At 44.0% G+C, this 19,340-nt stretch overlaps 1 protein-coding gene across 2 annotated transcripts in view; it reads left to right on the top strand.

Moving 5' to 3' along the window:
• Window positions 1-3,636: 3,636 nt before the first annotated feature.
• The window catches only part of PDE8B (phosphodiesterase 8B), a 267,621-nt gene continuing 251,917 nt past the window's right edge, over window positions 3,637-19,340 (top strand). The window contains exon 1 of one of the 2 annotated variants that reach the window (XM_045496298.1): window positions 3,637-3,746. In XM_045496298.1, coding sequence (XP_045352254.1) covers window positions 3,711-3,746 — 36 coding nt within the window. In that variant the 5' untranslated portion in view covers window positions 3,637-3,710. The remainder of the gene's footprint in view (window positions 3,747-19,340) is intronic. The other variant, XM_045496303.1, reaches the window with a different exon arrangement.

A 19,340-nucleotide genomic window follows, 5' to 3' on the forward strand; every position in this document is an offset into this window, starting at 1 on the left:
CAGGTCATGATCTCACAGTTTGTGGGTTCAAGCCCCGTGTTGGGCTCTGCACTGACAGCTCAGAGCCTGCAGCCTGCTTCAGATTCTGTGTCTCCCAGTCTCTCTGCCCCTCCTCTGCTCATGCTCTGTCTGTCTGTCTCTCTCTCTCTCAAAAAAAAAAAAAAATTAAAAAAAAGAAACACCTCGGTAGATAGATGATAGATAGATAGATGATAGATATGTTGGGTGTGGTATGAGTATCAATGAAGAGTGGGAGAGGCTCGGCTCTCAAACACACTTAAATGTGTGGCAGCTACTTGACAATGTGGCCTCTCCTCAGATACAAGTGCAAGGCTCTTATTGTTAATGTTTATGACCCCCTGCTAATAAATAATAATAAGCAATATTTTACTGATAACACTGAACTTCCGAGTCTACATTTAATCTTTGCAAATTTGTAATTCCAGACCACAGGGCTAATGCCCATCCATGTGATAAGTTGCTTTTCCTCTCTCTTTCTGTCTTGAGCCATCCTGAGGGCAGGGATCCAGGCTGGAGAATGTCTGGACTAGAATTATGTAGGAGATGTGTTTGGTTTCCTCAGAGTAGCTTTGGTTGAATTTGTGTGAGATTTCAATCTGATGAGGAAAAACAGGCTAGGATGCTGAAACTACTCATAGATTAGAATGAGGGAGGCCACAGGTGACCTCAAGTGTCCTCTCAAAATCTGTTCCTGTGTTGTCAGGAGGACAGTTAGGTACTGTTTGTGTATTCCCTTGGTTCAGGATAGGGATAGTGGCAATGGGATAATGCTATGCCCGCTAGATAGAAGAGTTACAAAAGGAGTTTAATACATGTATTGCCAGTGACATTGATGATCACGGAAGGTAAACCATAGACTTCATTCTTCCAGAAATGACTCAACACTGGTAGCACTTGATTGTTCTGGTCTTTTGTATTGTGGCAATCACAGAAGCACTAGCTTGTCAGCAACATCAACATCTTCAGTCTTCAACGAATGACCAATGACATGTTCAAAGGACCCTAAATGGTGCACCTCTGTAGACTGGGAACTCTGTGCCTTTGGTTTCTTTTATTTTTTCCCCTTCTCTTTTTTCTTTCTTTCTTTCCTTTGTTTCAGTTCCCTTTTCTGTTCTTTCTGCCTCCTGTCTTTCCCCCCTCCTTCCTTCTTTCTTTTCTTTTTCTTCCTCCCTTCTTCCCTCTCTTCTCCCTTCTTCTCTTCCTCTCTTTGAAAATTATACACTACTCCACAATACCCTTCAAGGTGCATGACAGGAAATGTCCAGTGGGTTATGTTTGGGCTCAATTTTGCTGTATTATCACAGGGATTGAAGAGAAAAGTTTTAAACACGAGGCATTCAAAGACACTTAAAATCTAATAAATAGGTGCAAGCCCTCAGAACCCTGGCTAATAGTTTTGAGACACTGATTTTATGCAATATCTTGGGAGCCATAGACAACCTGCTGGCTGCCACAGGCATGTGCTGTGTGCAGATAGCCTGCTAGGACTTCTTGAGCAGCTCTTGTGGGAAATCCCCACATTTACAGGAGAAAATATGGCTTTCATTTTTTCCTTTATAGATAATCAGAAAAGGGATTCAGAGCATTCAGTGTCCTTGCCTTTCCTCATTGTCTCTTTGTTGCTATTTTTCTCTTTCTTGTTTTTCTTTTAATCTACTTGCTTTACTTTCTCAAAACATCTGTATTTTTTGCTCGGGTCAGTTTACCCTGTGTTTTCCAAACTGTCTTTTCGCTGGCTGGGTTATTTTTGTCTCAGACTTCTTACGTTCTTCTGTTGCTCTACCCCCACCAAATCTCAGTCTGAACTTGCCCTTTTACCTCCTGATGTCTTTGCTGCTTTGCTTTTCCTTGTCTTTACAGGGCCTGAAAAGGCTATGAGTATGACATAATGATGGATTTTGCTGCCAATTTAAATGACCTTAGCCCTTCTACCTTTTGCCTCCTCTTTTGCCTCCCTTTTTCATCTTTGGAAGGAGGAAGTGTGTTAGTTGCAATGTGCATAACACATACATTTAGTAGCTTGAAACAACCCACATTACCTCACAGCTTCTGTGGGTCAGAAGTCTGAGCATGGCTTTATTGGGTCCTCTGTGTTAGCTGGGGCTATAATCTCATCTCAAAGTTTGACTAGGAAAGGGTGCTCTTTCAAGCTGTCCTGGTTACTGGCAGGACTTAGTTACTTTTAGTCTTCTGGACTAGGGGCCTGAGTTTCTTACTGGCTCTTGGCCACAGGCCCCCTCAGTTCCTTGCCACATGGGCCTCTTCAACATGACTCTCTGCTTTATCAGAGCCAGCAAGGGAGAGTCTCCTCTCCTAGCAAGGCTATGTAACATAATCACTGAAGTGATATCCTGTCACCATATGCTATGGGTAGGAAGCAAGTCACAGGGTTCCTCCACACTCAGGGGGAGGGTGTTCTATAAATGCATGGACACGAGGAGACTGCGATAAACAGTGGCCATATTAGAGTCTGCCTGCACAGAGAGGAGTGCTTTTGAGGGAAAATAATTTGAGCTCCTTAGGAAGAGACTATAAAGTCTATATTCATACATCTGCCATGCCTGATTGTTGGCGTGTAGAGATTATGGCTAACAACAAAGTAATAATGTTTCTCTTTGTCTCTCTCCATGTCCTATGGACTAGTTTCATAGGATTTGTTTTCCTTGTCTGCCTTTAGAAATCTCATCAGCCTCTCTGGATGAGAAAGTCAGCAGGAAAAGACTGCTGTTGTTGATCTTGGTTTTAACTGGATGGCCTCAGCCCCGTGGGCAGGGGAAAAGGAAAGGTCTTTGCAAATGCTCTCTAGGTCTTTGTTAGAAATCCCTCCAACCTGAAGGAGCCAGGTGTGGGGCAGGCGCGATAATTACTACAAGCAATAAGCCAGGCTTATTTACAGCTGAGGCATTTAATTAGGTACAATTTATTACTTTAAAAAATTGTCTGCAAGCTTCATAGTAGTATCTGCCCAGATCTTTGATTCCAGCTCTTCAGTTTTGGAGTTGTGAGGCGGGGTGGAGCAGAAACGGTGGCAGCACCTTTGGCTTGACTCACATCACTGTTGGTAAATTGTCTGCACTAAAACAGGGATAATCCTACCTGCCCACCCCCCCCCCCCCAACACGTACACAATAGGGTATCGTTTACACAATCATTCGAATACAAAAGTTCTTCACTCTGAGGGCGAATGATCTTTATTATATATGCTATATTTTAGGTATTAATAATGACTAATGTCTCTGACTTTTCAGTTTTTTAAAAATAATAACGTATACGAATTTGAATTGAGGAATGAGGCAAATCTGATCCTTCAGCGTTTTCTTGGGGGTAAGACACTTAAGAAGAGTGGAGGCGGGTGGGCACGATGAGGAGAAAGCTCTGTGCCCGAACCCCGAGTCTCCAGCAGCCCCAGGTTGGGCAGCTCCGGCGAGACCCGGCTTCTCTCGAGGGGCGGGGGAGGCGCTGAAGGGGAGCCGAGTAGTTAGGGGGGCGCTAAGCGGGCTCGAAGTCGGGGCTCCACACCCCGGGAGGGGCGCTAGGACCCAGGCACCCGCCGGCCTCGGGACGTGCCTGGGGAGTGAAAGCTCTAAGAGGCTCAGGCTCGGGGCCAGAGTCCCTCGGAACGACCGGACCCTTCCCGTGGGCGCGAGGCGCGGGGTGCGGCGTGCGGCAGCCGCGTGCCCGCCGCTCGCATGGAGCAGACGCGCTGCCCGCCGAGCGCCGGCCAGGTGAGCCCCTCTGCGCGGGGTCCGCACGTCCCGCGGGCATAGCGCCCTGCGCGGTCCGAGACCGCCTCGTCCCCACCCCCCGCGCCGCGGGCGCGGGGGCCGGGCGGCGAGCGGGTTGTGCGCGCACAGTGCGCGGGCACCAGGCCAGAGCTGCCGCCCGAAGCCCCTCTCGGACACCCTCGCGGCTCAGGAGGGGTGTTTCTTCTTCCCCTCGGTCTCTGCGTGTCGCGGTGCCCCAGTGCCTTCTTGCCTCCCAGGAGGGGAGCACCTGGAGCGTCCGGTGTAGCCGCCCGGCTCATAATTCCGAGGGCTAACCGTCGCCCACCAGCAGCAGCCGGCCCTGCGGGGATGGCGCTGCGCAGCCGCCGCCTCTCTCCCTGGGGTTAGCCCGAGCCAGGGCTACGGACGCCGGGCGGGGGCCACGGGTTCCCGCTGCACCCCGAGCTGCCCACGCCTCTCTGCGCCGCCGCGGCGTCCCTGCTTTCCTGCTGTAGCTGCTCCCCTGCCCGGGCAGCGAACCGCCGCCAGCCCCAGCCGGAGGGCGGGGGGTGGGGGGGCAAGAGGAGGCGTCCAGGGGCGGGAAGCCTCCGCGCCCTCGCTCGGGGTCCCGGACTCCTTGATCCCGGAGACCGGCTCCCACCCGCGCGCGCAGCTCCCCGGACAGCGCTCGCCGGGCACACAGACTGAGTGTGAGGTTTAAACCACCCGCCTGTGGTGGGGGAGATGGAACGTGGGTGCAAAGGAGGCTGTCACGCCGTAGGGCATAGGAAAGCGCGGGTGAGGACAGCCTGCAGGTCAGGGAGGAGCGTTTCGTCCAAGGGGGAAGGTGCATCCGCAAGCTGCCATTCTGAACTTGTGGGCGTTCTGCTGGGCGCCCGAGCGTCACCCGAGTGCACTTAGTTACCAGAATCAAGTAGACACGGGTACCCGGACTGTTGCGGAAGATGAGGCTTGGCTAGTGGTCTAAAATCTGCAGCGGGCTCTCCTGTACCCTCAAGACTAGCCGTGCCCATCCATTCTGCTTCCGGCTCAATCTGACACCAGTTTGCAGTCTCCCAAGTTACCAACTCCAGGGGGAAAAATAAAAGGTCGCTGAATAGTTGCTATGGGCGAGTGGCAGGCGGCGAGTTGCTAGGACTGCACGACCACTGCAGTTCAGTGGTGGGCATCTGCCTCCGAAACTTTTGCCAGCTGCCAGTTTACAGCACCGGGGCGGTGTGTGGGGGGGGGGGGGGGGGGAGGGGTGGCGTGCTGCCTGTTCTGTCGGTAACAGACACGTGTGTCAGAACCTGAAGTTAAACACCTAGTACTCACCTAGAAGAGAAACTTCCTCCAAGCTGTGTTGGGAGACAATCAACAAAAACATTTATATAGGGCCGGTGGGGGTAGGTGAAGTGCAGAGGACCTTCCCTCTAGGATTTTATAATCTGCCTGCTGGCATTGCCAGTTCTGCTTGACTGCCCCTCTGACCTCGAATGAGCTATTTTAACTTTGCTTGGTTTTCCAAGAAGCAAAAACGGAAGAATGATAGTCTGCAGCAGCGGAAAGAGAATTAATTGGGAAGCCAGTCCTTGGGTTCTAGCCCTAGCCGTACCACTGACCAGCTGTGACACTTAAGGGCGGGCCACACAAAATCTGGGCCTCTGCTACTGCAAAACACTCAAAAAGAACCTTCAATCCTGGGGTCCACTGTAGTCAAAATTTGTCAAGCTTAGATAGCCTAGATTTTTGCCTTCTTCATTATACTTGGTTCCACAGAGACTGCATGGATTGAAAGGATACTGGATCAGAACGGTGGGTGAATTGAATTTTAATTCCAGTCTGTTTATAGAGCCACACAAATCTTTCAGGCTTAAGGTCTGTGGAAATAAGCCTGGTTGGTCGAGTTAATACTTAGAGTGCACTGCGAAGGACCTCAAATAGAGAGTCCTGTTGAAGTTAGTGTGTGGTTACATAAAAGGTTCTTTCTGTGCATTTGAAAGATCCTTGCCACAAGCAGGGTGTTACAGAAATGAGTAGAGGAGAAGCCCCAAGTTGATCCTGCGGTAGAAGAGGGTGAGTGTGCTGTATAGCTAGTGGAGGTACTTCAGGTTTTCTCTGATAAACACTTTATTTATGAATGACTCCATTCTTATGAACTCCAGAAAAGCAGTTTATCGGTTGGGTAATGAAGTAATGAAATTGTCTTTAGAAGCCACATTAAGTATTGGAATACCTAACATTACTAGAGTTTATTGGGATAAACCCTGCTTTCAAAAGCATTGCCTTTTTATTTAATTTCAGCAAGGGAAATAAGCAGAATGATTTATTATGTTTTCTTACTAGATAATTTTTTAAGAGAGAAAAAAGCAGAAGTAAATACAACACATGCTGCAAGAAACTTTGTTTCTTCAGTTTCCAGAGATGAGTATCATCATCATCACCATTACCATAATGGTGAATATCTATTAAGCACTTGTGTGCCAAGCATTGTTCTGAGCACCTTATGTACACAGTATAAGGTCATCCTACCAACACCTTCTGGAGGAAGTGCTATTATTTCTTTCAGTTCATAGGTGTGAGAACTAAACTTCTTGCCTGACATTACACAGCTGGTAGGTAGAGTTGGACCACCTACTTGGGTTTATTTGCAATGATTCAATCAGAATGCAACAGAGAGAAGGTTGGGAAGGCAAAAAGTGGCTACTAAATAAATATCAGGCACTTTATACACCTCAGTGCATGGAAATTAATAAATCTTTTATGAGTGCTAGTTTACTTAAAAAATTTTTTTTTAACATTTCTTAGTTTTTGAAACACAGACACAGAGTGTGAGCAGGGGAGGGGCGGAGAGAGGGGAAGACACAGAATCTGAAGCAGGCTCCAGGCTCTGAGCTATCAGCACAGAGCCCGATGTGGGTCTCAAACCCACCAGCCAGGAGATCATGACCTGAGCCGAAGTCAGATGATTGACTGACTGAGCCACGCAGGCATCCCAATTTACTTTTCTTTTTCTGCCTTTTATCAATATGCTTCCATAATATGACTTGGGTGTCTTGGATGCATTTCATGTGGACAAAAAAGGTTGAACTCTTTTTTAACTATGTAGATCTGAGTGCAGATGGATGGACCATAATTTATTTTACCAATTTCCTTTGACTGGGCACCTGGATTATTTCAAAATTTTCACAATCACATACAGTCGCTAGCATAGTGTATCTTCTTATTTATATATTTCTGCACATCTGTTCAGATATTTCTGGTGGATCAATTCCTAGGAAGTGGGGAATTGCTATGCAAAAGAACATGGTTACCATTTGATATGTACTTTTTAATAGATATTGCCAACTTGCCTTCACAAAAAGAAATATAATTTCTGGTTTGCAGTCCATTTCTTCCACTAACATGTTTCTGGGCTTTTGGCGAATCACTGAATCTGAATGGGTCTCGGACGTAGCATTTGTAAACTAGAGGTGGTAAAACTTACTGGTTTTAAGGTTGCTTCTGCAAATATGTACATTTAGAGGTTGAACAAATGCAATTGTTCATATGTGAGCATTTTTACCTACAAAACCAGAAATTCAATATGGTTTCACCTAGTGGCACATGAAGTCCTGAAATATGTTTCTGGTAGTCCCATCTTCTCTGGGGCAGATGTGTATGCGAGGGGAGGCTAGGCTATGCTGCAGTCACAAGTTAACCCTGAAACCTCCGTGGCTTAAAAAAAAAAGTTTATTTCTTATATATCCAAAGCAGGTTAGCAGAATACCCTGCTCCACACAGTCACTGAGGGAGCCAGGCTGACAGAAGCTGTGCCATCTTGTAATTGCAGTATCTAGAACATGAAGGCCCTGCTGTCCTACAGTAGTCGAGAAGGAGGAAGGACCATGAGTGGTTAACACCTGCCCTTAAATGCCTCAGCCTAGGAATGAAGCATATCTCTTTTATTTATGGTCTTTTGGTCACAAGTAGTTACAAGGACCTCACCCCAACGCAGGGAGGCTAGAAAAAGTTGTTTTCTGATGTCCAGAAAGAGGAAATGACGTGGTAAATGCATGGCATTGTGCATTAGTCCTAGATCAAGATGTCAGCAGAATTCATTTCTTCTGAGGGCCTCTCTTTTTGGTTTGTAAATGGCTACTGTAGAGAAGGAAATGTAATTTTCCCTCTATCCTTCTAGGTTCCTGGTTAAGGCCCTGCCCCCCAAAATAAAAAACAGATCAACAGCAGAAAAACAAATTTTTATTTATTTATTAAAAAAAATTCTTTTTTCAATGTTTATTTTTGAGAAAGAGAGAGAGCATGAGCAGGGGAGGGGCAGAGAGAGAGGGAGACACAGAATCACAGATTCTGAAGCAGGTTCCAGGCTTCAAGCTGTCAGCACAGAGACTGACTTGGGGGGGAGGGGCTCGAACTCACAAACCGTGAGATCATGACCTGAGAGCGGAAGTTGGATGCTCAACCGACTGAGCCACTCAGGCGCCCCAGAAAAACAAGTTTTAATTGGGTACATATACTTATGCACATCCAGGAGTCCCACAGAGCTATGAGACTCAAAAGGCAGCAACTTGATTGCAGTTTATATATCATCCTGAGCTAAGGAAGGGGAAAGGGGTTTGGGATTTCTAAGGGGAAAAGGCAGTTCTTGGGAAGGTGTGAAGAGCGAATGTTTGGTAAACAAAGGTTGCCCTGCCCTAGAGATAAGTCTTTCAGGGGAAAAGTTATCTCTGGTAATAGCTCTCTTCCTGGTACAAGATCCCTTTCTAATGTAAATTTCCCTTACAAAAGGCTAACTTCTACTCTGTTTTCAGAGCTTCTTTTGTGTCTGCAGTTCCTTAAGTGATAATCAGCTCAAAATAATCCTTATGCTAAAGAGGCATATTTTGGGGTAGCACATCCTGCTCCCCTTCACCATCTTTTCCCTGCATCTTCACGTGATCTCCTCTCTGTGTCTTTGTCCCTAACCTCTTTTTATCAAGGCCTCAGTCATTCTGGACTGGGATCCACCCTAATGACCTCATTTAATGTTAATGACCTCTTTAAAGGCCCAATCCAAATACAGTTACATTCTGCAGTGGGGAGGGGGCTAGGAATTCAACCTAAGAATTTGGGGAGACATGATTCAGCCTATAACTCATTGTCTTAGTATGTGGCCCCTACTGAGGTATAGTCACCCTGTTTTTATTCAAGGAGGTCAGGGTGTTTCCGAAGGCACATCCCAGGGCCTTCTCTCCACATCTCATCCTCCCCTATTGACCAAGAGAAGTGTTGTGTTCTCATTTCCCTGGGTGTTATTTTCAAGTGGTCACTACTCGCATCAAGTCACCTTTTACAAATGGCACTGGGTCTAACATGAGACAGAGACTGTAGGTGAGACAGGATGAGCGTGAATCCTTGGGACGCCTGTGTGGCTCAGCCGGTTAAGCGTCTGACTTTGATTTCGGTTCAGATTGGGATCTCACAGTTCTGGGAACGAGCCCCGAGTCTGGCTCCACTCTGAGTCTGGAGCCTGCTTCAGATTCCCTCTGTCCTCTCTTTCCGCCCCTCCCCTGCTGGCAGCTACTTGCTCTTTCCCTCTCTCCTTCAACATAAATAAATAAACATAAAAAAAGAAAGTGTGACTCCTGAAGTTGGCTGAATTCTAATCCCAGCTCTACCCCTCATCAGCAATATTTCCTCATCTGTAAAAGGGGAAGAACAGTACTTAACTCACAGGGCTAGTGTGCCAGTTAAATGAGATAATAAATATAGAGTGCCTGGCATATACTAGGGGGTCAGGATGATGCCCTTTATTATTTGCAGCTTCAGAAGCTCCTGGAGCCATCGGGGCGCAGTGTACTGTGCCCCGGCCTGCACCCCAGGGGCACAGACCACCCAGAGGCTCCGCTGCTTGAGCTGCCAGGGCTTCCAGGCCCTGCTCGGAGGTGCGTACACCTTCGTGGAGAGTCATCGCATGACCATTTTATAACTCCAGTAGCTCCCACACATTTAAGTCTTAGGTTCACAGTTAGACCCATGACCTGAAAAGGAACGCAAGAGACTATCCTCCTAAGTAGCCCTTGAAATCATTCTCTCCATTTCAGTTGAGGCAAGTAGGGTTGGCAGTTAAAGTAATATGTAAAGGCAGCACTTGAATTTTTCTGAGACGTTCCCTTTCCCATTCGAATGCCCCCAGAATCAGGGTGTGTTTTTCAGTCAATAGCAGCCTAGAAAGACAGCCGCCAACTTTCCTTCTGACAGCATCTTTCCCTTGGAAACATAAGAGAGTGTGGGTTGCTCTATACCTGGCATGGATGATTCTGTCTTGATTTTGGGAAACTCTAGATTCCTATATCAGGAGTGGGAGAGCGTGGAGCTGTCATATAGACTTGGGTCTCCAGTACTGGAGTAGTAAACAAGCCAGTAGGTAACCAGGGCAGTGGCTTTTCTGGGTCAAGGTGAGCCATGCACCTCATCCCTAGCAACCGTGTGCATCCCCCTTGTGGTGCGTGGAGGCCAACACTGCATCGTGGGTAGTTGCCAGCCTTCCTACGAGATAGCAGACACTGTGCAAGCTGCATTTTCTATCCTGCTTGCTACTATAAAGCCAAGTAAAGGCAGTGTTGGATTAAAGCCAAGTCTCTTGATTACCAGTCTGAATCTGTGACCACCACTGCTGGGAGGTGGGAGGGGAAGAGGTGGCCCCTTGTAAATTGCTGTCGGCCAGGCAGTGGTTGTGATGTACTTGTCATCTCGTGGATGTATTTACTCAGTTTTAACTTCTGATATTTTCACCTTCTCAGTCGAGGTGGGTACATTGTTGATAATCCATGTGTTGAGTTTAATTGCTGATTGAGATGACTTCAAAAAGGTTATGCTGTGATTCAGCATTGAAACCAAGAAATTATTGTTTACACGGTTACACAGAGAGTCAAGGAAATAGAGAACGGGGTATAAATTTGATATTGATAAAGCAAATATTTGTCTTTGGAGGATGACGCAATTTTAGTTTTGATGTTCTTTTTTTTTTTTTTTTTTTTTTTTTTTTAAGTAGCAGCCAAAGGCCTTTAATAAAGAAAAGATACCCGCAAGTACATAAAGCTAGATTTATGTTTTGTTTTTGAGATATGTGCAGGAGGATTACATGTCAAGTAACTAAGCTGATGGCAGGAGAAATTGCCTAATCTGTCAATGTAGATGAAAAAATTCGAAGCTGTGAGAGGCTAGTGGGATGAATTCTTGCAACTTATGGGACTGTCATTAGACCATTATGTCATAGTTTAATGGGCAGCATCTTTTTCTTGGTGATACATAAAGTGATGGTGTTTTGTATAATCAGTAGTGTCTTAGTTTGGTGAAATGTGACAAAAGCAACGAGGAGGAGACTGGAACCTAGGTGCCTTACCTGCACAAAGTGCACATCCCTGACCCAGGTGTTGTCTGACCCCACTGTCCAGATTGGTGAGATAGGTCACTTGCAGGACCCAGAGAATGCATGCCTCAAGAGCGGGGAGCCTAGAGTGGGAAACTTAAGGAGGCCCCCGAGTGCGGGGTCAGAGCACCTTCTTAAATGTTGCAGCCTCCTGCTTTGCTTGCCTTACTACAGTCTCCGCCCTGGTTTTGATTTTTGAACGAGTTTTTCATTTTCCCCAGATGACTAAGAAAATTAAATGGAGGGGCGCCTGGGTGGCGCAGTCGGTTAAGCGTCCGACTTCAGCCAGGTCACGATCTCGTGGTCCGTGAGTTCGAGCCCCGCGTCAGGCTCTGGGCTGATGGCTCAGAGCCTGGAGCCTGTTTCCGATTCTGCGTCTCCCTCTCTCTCTGCCCCTCCCCCGTTCATGCTCTGTCTCTCTCTGTCCCAAAAATAAATAAACGTTGAAAAAAAAAAATTAAAAAAAAAAAAATGGAGACATAAGTGGATGAAAATGTAGTCATCCAACACACATGGTCAGCTCGTATCCTCCATTGTATGTATTACTCCTCCTGGGTGAGATCTACGGAAAACTAAGAAAACTACAGAAAACGAAGAAAGTGGTCGGGACATTGTGAGGAAAGGAACGTAATAAATGTATTACCACCTTGCGTGAATTCTTTACGGTTGAACATATGTACAATTAGCCATGGCTGATTAAATAATACGAAAACAAATGATTTCTCTACGTTTTTAGGATCTGTTTTCTAGTTCCATTTAGTATTTTTTTTTTTAAAGAAAATTTAAAACCATCTTCCTTGCAATGGAATGGGCTATAAAGAGGAAATTAAATTCCTCAGGTAGCTTTCATCAGATTCCCTCTGTTTTGAAATCAGCACAGGAGGTCCTCTTAGTAACCTCAGAGTGCTTTGGAAGGTTTAGGAGTTCTAAATTCTGTCCTGGCTGGTGATGGAATGGTAGTCACAAGATTGAGATGCATAGTGTTGACAAAGGGCATATATACTGCAAGCATCTTTGTCACACAGCCCATTGGACATCATTTCTGCCTGAAGAGCATCATTCTACAATGCGTGTTTTCATGTTTCAAAGAACAACTTAGTTTTATCCCAGAATAGCATTTTTAGAGGGAGAGTGGCCACTGAAGTGTTTTCACCATCTGCGATCAGGCTTTTCTGTCTAAGGAAGGGCATTTCGTATCTTTTAATGTGGCTTGCACTGGAGTTCTCAACGTGCTGTCACTCGTTGTGGGAAAAAATTCTGCCAGAAAGGCTATACCTCACCCACTGGTCTCTGCAGCAGCAGACAAGATTCTATAGCTGCAGGGATTGCACAAGAGGAAAATAGCAGGAAGGCGGGAGAAGGTGGGGGAAGGAGTAGAGGGGGAAGGCTGCGTGGATAAAGGGTCAAGCGGTGTTTCCCAATCTAGTTGCATCACAATGCACAGAGGACACTGGAGTCAGTGGACAAGACTTGGGATCTGGTCAAGGCCTTGCATGGGTGACCTGCGGGTTGAGAGAATCGATATCTTGGCGTGTAACAGTTATCTTGATGTAACAGTTTGGTCAGTCCCCTGGTGAGAAGCCCTGGTGGAGAGTGTAGCTGTCAGGTGGAGGGAGGGGAGGGGCTCAGAGACCACTCACTGCATAATGGGCCCATGCCTGCCTCACATACCTAGATGGCCTCTAACGCTGGCCTAAGTGTGGCTGGTCTTTCTGTTCCTTCCTTAAGCCCTGTGTTTAGGGGCACATGCTTGGTCTGCAGGACTTTTCTCTGTCTCTGTCTATGCAAGGTCTGGAGGTCAGTAAGAGCTGTGAGCGGCAGAGGAGTTTGAAGACAGTGAGGATGGTCACTTCTTCCCTGTGACTTCTCATCTATGGAAGGAGTAGGTTTCCACTGTTCATGCAGGTAACTACTGAGCATCCAGCAGGTGCCAAACAGACCCAGTTTTCTCTTGTTGGAGCTTACCTCCGGTGTGAGGAGATGGTAAAGAATGAAAAACAGAGAGAAAGAAGGTCATTTGGTGGTATGTGCTAGGGAGAAAGTAGAGAAAGATAGGGAGAAAGATAAAGCAGGAGGGTCAATAAGGACTCCCCAGGATGGGGAGGAATGTTTCCTAATTAGATAGGGTGGTCAGAGGAGGCCTCCCTGGGAAAGGGAACATTTGAGCCAAGGCCTGAAGGAAGTAGGGAGTGAGCCATATGAATAATTGGGAAGTACATTCCAAGTAGGAAGAATAGCAGGTACAGAGGCCCAGCAAGAGCATGTCCATAAGTTTAAGTTGCAGCAAGGAGACCAGTGTGGCAAGGAGGACACAAGCAAGGGGAGGACAGTAGACACTAAAGTCAGGGAGGTCATGGAGGCCAGACAGCTGAGGGCCTTGTTGTCTGCTATAAAGACGTAGCGAGATGCAAGTGATGGAATCTGACTTCATTTGTGGGCGGAACACCCCTGTTGGCTGCAGCATTGAGAGTAGCCTGAAGGGAGCCAGAATGAAGCAAGAGAATCTGCTAGGAGGCATCGCAATAATCCAGGTGAGAGATGTGATGGCTTAGACCAATATGATAGCAGTGAAGATGAATGATGGTCCGATTCTGGATTACTTTTTAAGTGGAATTAATAGGATTTGCAGACAGATGGGGCATGGCATGAGAAAGACCCTAAGATAACTTTAGAATATCTCTCATACCTCTTTGCAGCACTAACATGGTATCAGTTTTCACCATCTGTTTTTGATCCTTGCCACATGGCCCCTGCCCGTTTTTATTCTTAGGAATTCTTGATTGACTCTGGTGACCTGGGTTGATATCAGGAGTGATGATGGTCTGGCTTAGTTCTTGCCCTTTGGTTTTCCTGGAAGAGAACACCTTCAAGGGATATATAAGACCAGACGTTGACTGCAAGAGCTCTTCTCAATAAGCCAAGGTCAAAATAAAGCCTCACCTCCCCCCGAGAAGTGTTTCCTCATAACCAGATGTTAATTTCCCTAAAATAGCTTTAAAGGAGAAGGATGGATCATAGTTTGTGAGCTAAAAATTATTCCTCTGGTTAACTGAACCATAACCAGTGGAAAGATGAGAACCAATGGAATCATTGCTTGCAGAAATTTATCTAATAAATGAGATGGTAGAGAAAAAAGGAGAGAGACCCCCGTAATCCATGGTTTTGGTGCCAGTGCCAAATAAGGCACAGTCAAAAGCCAAGATAAAGCAATTCTTTCACTAATATCGGATCTGTCACACAGTTGGGGTGTGACCGAGATGCTGCTGCCATCTTCCTCCTCCTAGTTGACACCCAAAATGTCTCTCTGGGTTCAATGGTTGCTCTTGCTGGCCTAAAAGTTGTGTTCTCATCATCACTTTTGGTTTAACATACAAGCCAGCTATCTGATTTGTTGGCCACCGGTTGGTCAAGACCTTTTATAGATTTAAAACAACTGCTAGTCTCTCAGTACGCATTCTAGAAAAGCTTCAATGGGCTAAAGATATAATAGGCCCAAGAATAATATGATTAGTAAGGAACGATGAGTGTATCATTGTCTGGTGCTTGATGCTCACGTGTGTTATTCTGCCCAGGCTGCCATAACAAAATATCACAGGCTAGGCGGCTGAAACCCAGATATCTATCTACTCACAGTTCTGAAAGCTAGAAGCCCAAGATCAGGGTGCCTTCAGGGTTGGTTTCTGTGAGGCCCATTTTCATGGCTTGTGGATGGTTTGCCTTCTCACTATGTCCTCACATGGTGTTTTCTGTGTGCTCACAGAGAGCTCGATGGTGGTTTCCTCTTTGTATAAGGACGCCAGACCTACAGGCCGTTATGGCCACGTTTAACCTTAATTACCTCTCTAAAGGCCCTATCTCCAAATACAGTCACATTGGAGGTTTAGGCTTCAACCTAAGAATCTTGGGGGACACGCGTCAGTTCATAACCTCAGGCAGATGCTGCAAGTTTTTTTTTTTAACTGTTGAGTTATTATTTATATACAATAAAATCTATACCTTAAAAGTTTTTTCATTTCAGTATGGTCAACATACAGTATTATATTAGTTTTGGGTATACAATATAGTGATTCTACAATTCCATACATCACCCTGTGCTCATCACAAGTGCACTCCTTAATCCCCATCACCTATTATACTCATCCCCCCACTCCCCTCCCCTCTGGTAACCATCAGTTTCTTCTCTACAGTTAAGAGTCTGTTTCTTGGTTTGTATCTTTTTCTCTCTCATTTTTTCTCCTTTGCTCATTTGTTTCTTAAATTCCACACATGAGTGAAATCATATGGTATTTGTACTTCTTTGATTGACTTATTTCACTTAGCATAATACTCTCTTGCTGCATCTTTGTCATTGCAAATGGCAAGATTTCATTATTTTTTATGGCCGAATAATATTCCATTATATATCTATATATCACATCTTCTTTACCCATTCATGAATTGATGGACCCTTGGGCTGCTTCCATAATTTGGCTATCGTAAATAATGCTGCTATAAACACAGGGGTACATGTATCTCTTTGAATTAATGTTTTTGTATTCTTTGAGTAAATGCCTAGTAATGTAATTACTGGATCGTAGGATAGTTCTATTTTTAACTTTTTGAGGAAACTCCATATAGTTTTACACAATAGCTGCACCAATTTGCATTCCCATTGACAGTGCAAGTGGGTTCCTTTTCTTTACATCTTCGCGATCACTCACTGTTTCTTGTGTTTTTGATTTTAGCCATTCTGACAGGTGTGAGATGATATCTCATTGTAGTTTTGATTTGCATTTCCCTGATGATGAGTGATGATGAGCATCTTTTCATGTGTCTGTTGGCTATCTGGATATCTTCTTTGGAGAAATGTCTGTTCATTTCTTCTGCCCATTTTTAATTGGATTATTTGTTTTTTGGGGTGTTGAGTTTTAGAACTTCTTTATATATTTTAGGTACTAACCCTTTATCAAATATGTCATTTACAAATATCTTCACCCATTCAGTAGGTTGCCTTTTAGTTTTGTTGATTGTTTCCTTCACTGTAGAGAAGCTTTTTATTTTGAAGTAGTCCCAATAGTTTATTTTTGCTTTTATTTCTCTTGCTTCAGAAGACATATCTAGAAAAAAGTTGCTACAGCCAATGTGAGAGAAATTACTGCCTGTACTCTCTTCTACAATTTTGGTGGTTTCAGGTCTCACATTTAGGTCTTTAATCCATTTTGAATTTATTTGTGTGTGTGTAAGAAAGTGGTTTGGTTTCATTTTATGACATGTTGCTGTTCAGTTTTCCCAACACCATTTGTTGAAAAGATTGCCTCTTTCCCATTGCATATTCTTGCCTCCTTTGTCAAAGTTGAATTGGCCATATAATTGTGGGTTTATTTCTTGGCTCTCTATTCTGTTCTGTTGATCTATGTGTCTATTTTTGCGCCAGTACCATACTGTTTTGATCACCACAACTTTTTAGTATAATTTGAAATCTGGAATTGGGATACTTCCAGCTTTGTTTTTCTTTTTCAAGATTGCTTTGGCTATACAAGTTCTTTTGTGCATGTTTTAGGATTGCTTGTTCTGGTTCTGTGAAAAATGCTGTTGGTATTTTGATAGGGATTGCATTAAATGGGTAGATTGCTTTGGGTAGTATGGACATTTTAACAATATTTGTTCTTATAGTCCATGAGCATGAAATATTTTTCCATTTGTTTGTATCATCTTTAATTTCTTTTATTAGTGTTTTAGAGTTTACAGAGGGCAGATTTTTTTTCACCTTCTTGTTTAAGTTTATCCCTAGGTATTTTAATATTTTTGGTACAATTATAAATGGTATTGTTTTCTTAATTTCTCTTTCTGCTGCTCCATTATTAGTGTAAAATATGCACCTTTAAAATATGCCTTTTAGTGTGTTTTAACAAAGTATATAATCATGTGATATATCCATGTATTTTATCACCCTGTCCCTTGCGCTCCTTCCCAGTCAATTCTCAGCCTCTACCACAGTCCCTAAGTAGCCACTAATCTTTTTATTTCAATAAACTAGATTTAGCTTTTTATTTTAAAAAAATGTTTTTTAAATCTTTAATTACAATTTTTCTTAATGTTTACTTTTGAGAGGGAATGAGACAGAGTGCAAACAGGGGAGGGGCAGAGAGAGAGGGAGACACCGAATCCAAAGCAGGCTTCAGGCTCTGAGCTGTCAGCGCATAGCCCGACACGGGGCTTGAGCTTAAGAACCGTGAGATCATCACCTGAGCCGAAGTTGGATGCTTAATCTACTGAGCCACCTAGGTGCCCCAAGATTTAGCTTTTTTAGTTTTGTATCAGTGAAATCATGTATTTACCCTTTTGTGTCTGTCTTCTTCCACCCAGTTTAATGATCCTGAGATTTCCCTGTTGCTGTTTATATTAGTAGTTTGTCACATTTTATCACTGAGTAGTGTTTATTCCATTTTATGTGTGTATCACTATGTATTTATTCACCTGCTAGTGAACATTGGCTTGTTTCCATTTTTTGGGGTGTTACTTAAAAAGCTGCTATGGACAAATTTTGGGGCATGTGTTTTCATTTCTCTTGGGTGAATGCCTAGAATGAAATTTCATGGTTGTATGGTATGCATATGTTTAATAAGAAATTGTCAGACTATTTTCCAAAAGTGATTGTGCTAATTTACATTTCCATCAGCAATGTATGAAAATTCCAATTGTTCAACATCCTTGTCAACACTTGAAATAGCCTGTGTTTTGCATTTTAGGCATTACATTGTATAGGGATATCTCATTGTGGTTTTATTTGCTTTTCACTGATTACTAATGTTGATGAGGTGTTTGTGTGTGTGTGTGTGTGTGTGTGTGTGTGTGTGTGTGTGTGTGTTTGTGTTTTCAAGTCATTCCAGTGTCTTATATTGTAAAGAGTCTATTACAGATTTTTGGCACAATTTTTAATTGAGTTGTTTTCTGATTATTGACTGTAAGACTTCTTCATATAGTCTGGATATGAGTCTTTGAATGTATTATATTTTTCCCAGCATGTGGCTTGGCTTTTTCTTTTCTTTTTTTTTTTAATTTTTTTTTTAACATGTATTTATTTTTGAGACAGAGAGAGACAGAGTATGAGCAGGGGAGGGGCAGAGAGAGAGGGAGACACAGAATCTGAAGCAGGCTCCAGGCTCTGAGCGGTCAGCACAGAGCCCGACGCGGGGCTCGAACTCATGAACCGTGAGATCATGACCTGAGCGGAAGTCCGCCGCTTAACCGACTGAGCCACCCAGGTGCCCCTTGGCTTTTTATTTTCTTAAAGCTATCTTTAAAGGAACAGACTCTTAAAAGTTTGATAAATTCCAATTTATCAATTTGTTTTCCTTCATGATTCATGTCTTTTATATTCTTTCTAAGAAATCTTTGCCTACCTAAGTTCATAAAGATTTCCCCCTAAGTTTACTTCTAGAAGTCTTTTTGTTTTAGCTCTTTAAATTCTGTGATTCATTTCAAGTTATCTTTGTGTTGGTGAAAGGTAAGCGCTGTGGGTTGTTTGTTGTTTTAGCATAGGGATGTCCAGTCTTTTCACCACAATTTGTTAACAACAACAACAACAACAAAAAACAAAACAAAACAAAGAAAAAGCCTGTACTTTCTCCATTGAATTGTCTTGGCACTTTGATTGAAAATTAATTGACCCTAAAATTGTGAGTCTTTGTCTAGACACTATTCCATCGATCTATTCCTTTGTGTATGATGTAAGAATCTGACATTTTACTTCTATGTACACTTTCCCATCCTTTGTGCTATTTTTGGCATTGATTTTACCTCTACATATTTTGTAAATACCACAATATGTTGTTATTATTTTTGCTATGAAGTTAATTATCTTTTAAAAGCAATAAAGGGGCACTTGGGTGGCTGGGTCAGTTAAGCATCCGACATCAGCTCAGGTCACGATCTGGCAGTTTGTGAGTTTAAGCCCCGCATCGAACAGTCAGTGCACTGTCAGTGCAGAACCTGCTTGGGATTCTCTGTCTCCCTCTCTCTCTGCCCCTGCCTCACTCTCTCTCTCTCTCTCAAAATAAATAAATAAGCTTAAATAAAAATAAGAATAAAGCCTCTTTATATATACCTTCCTGTTTACCATTTTAATGCTTTTCATTCATTTCCATATAGTCACATTTCTAACTTGTATCATTTTCCTTCCACTTGAAGAATTTTCAGGGATACCTGGCTGGCACAGTTAGTCG

This window comes from Leopardus geoffroyi, chromosome A1 (genome assembly GCF_018350155.1).
Source record: "Leopardus geoffroyi isolate Oge1 chromosome A1, O.geoffroyi_Oge1_pat1.0, whole genome shotgun sequence".
Taxonomy (NCBI): domain Eukaryota; kingdom Metazoa; phylum Chordata; class Mammalia; order Carnivora; family Felidae; genus Leopardus; species Leopardus geoffroyi.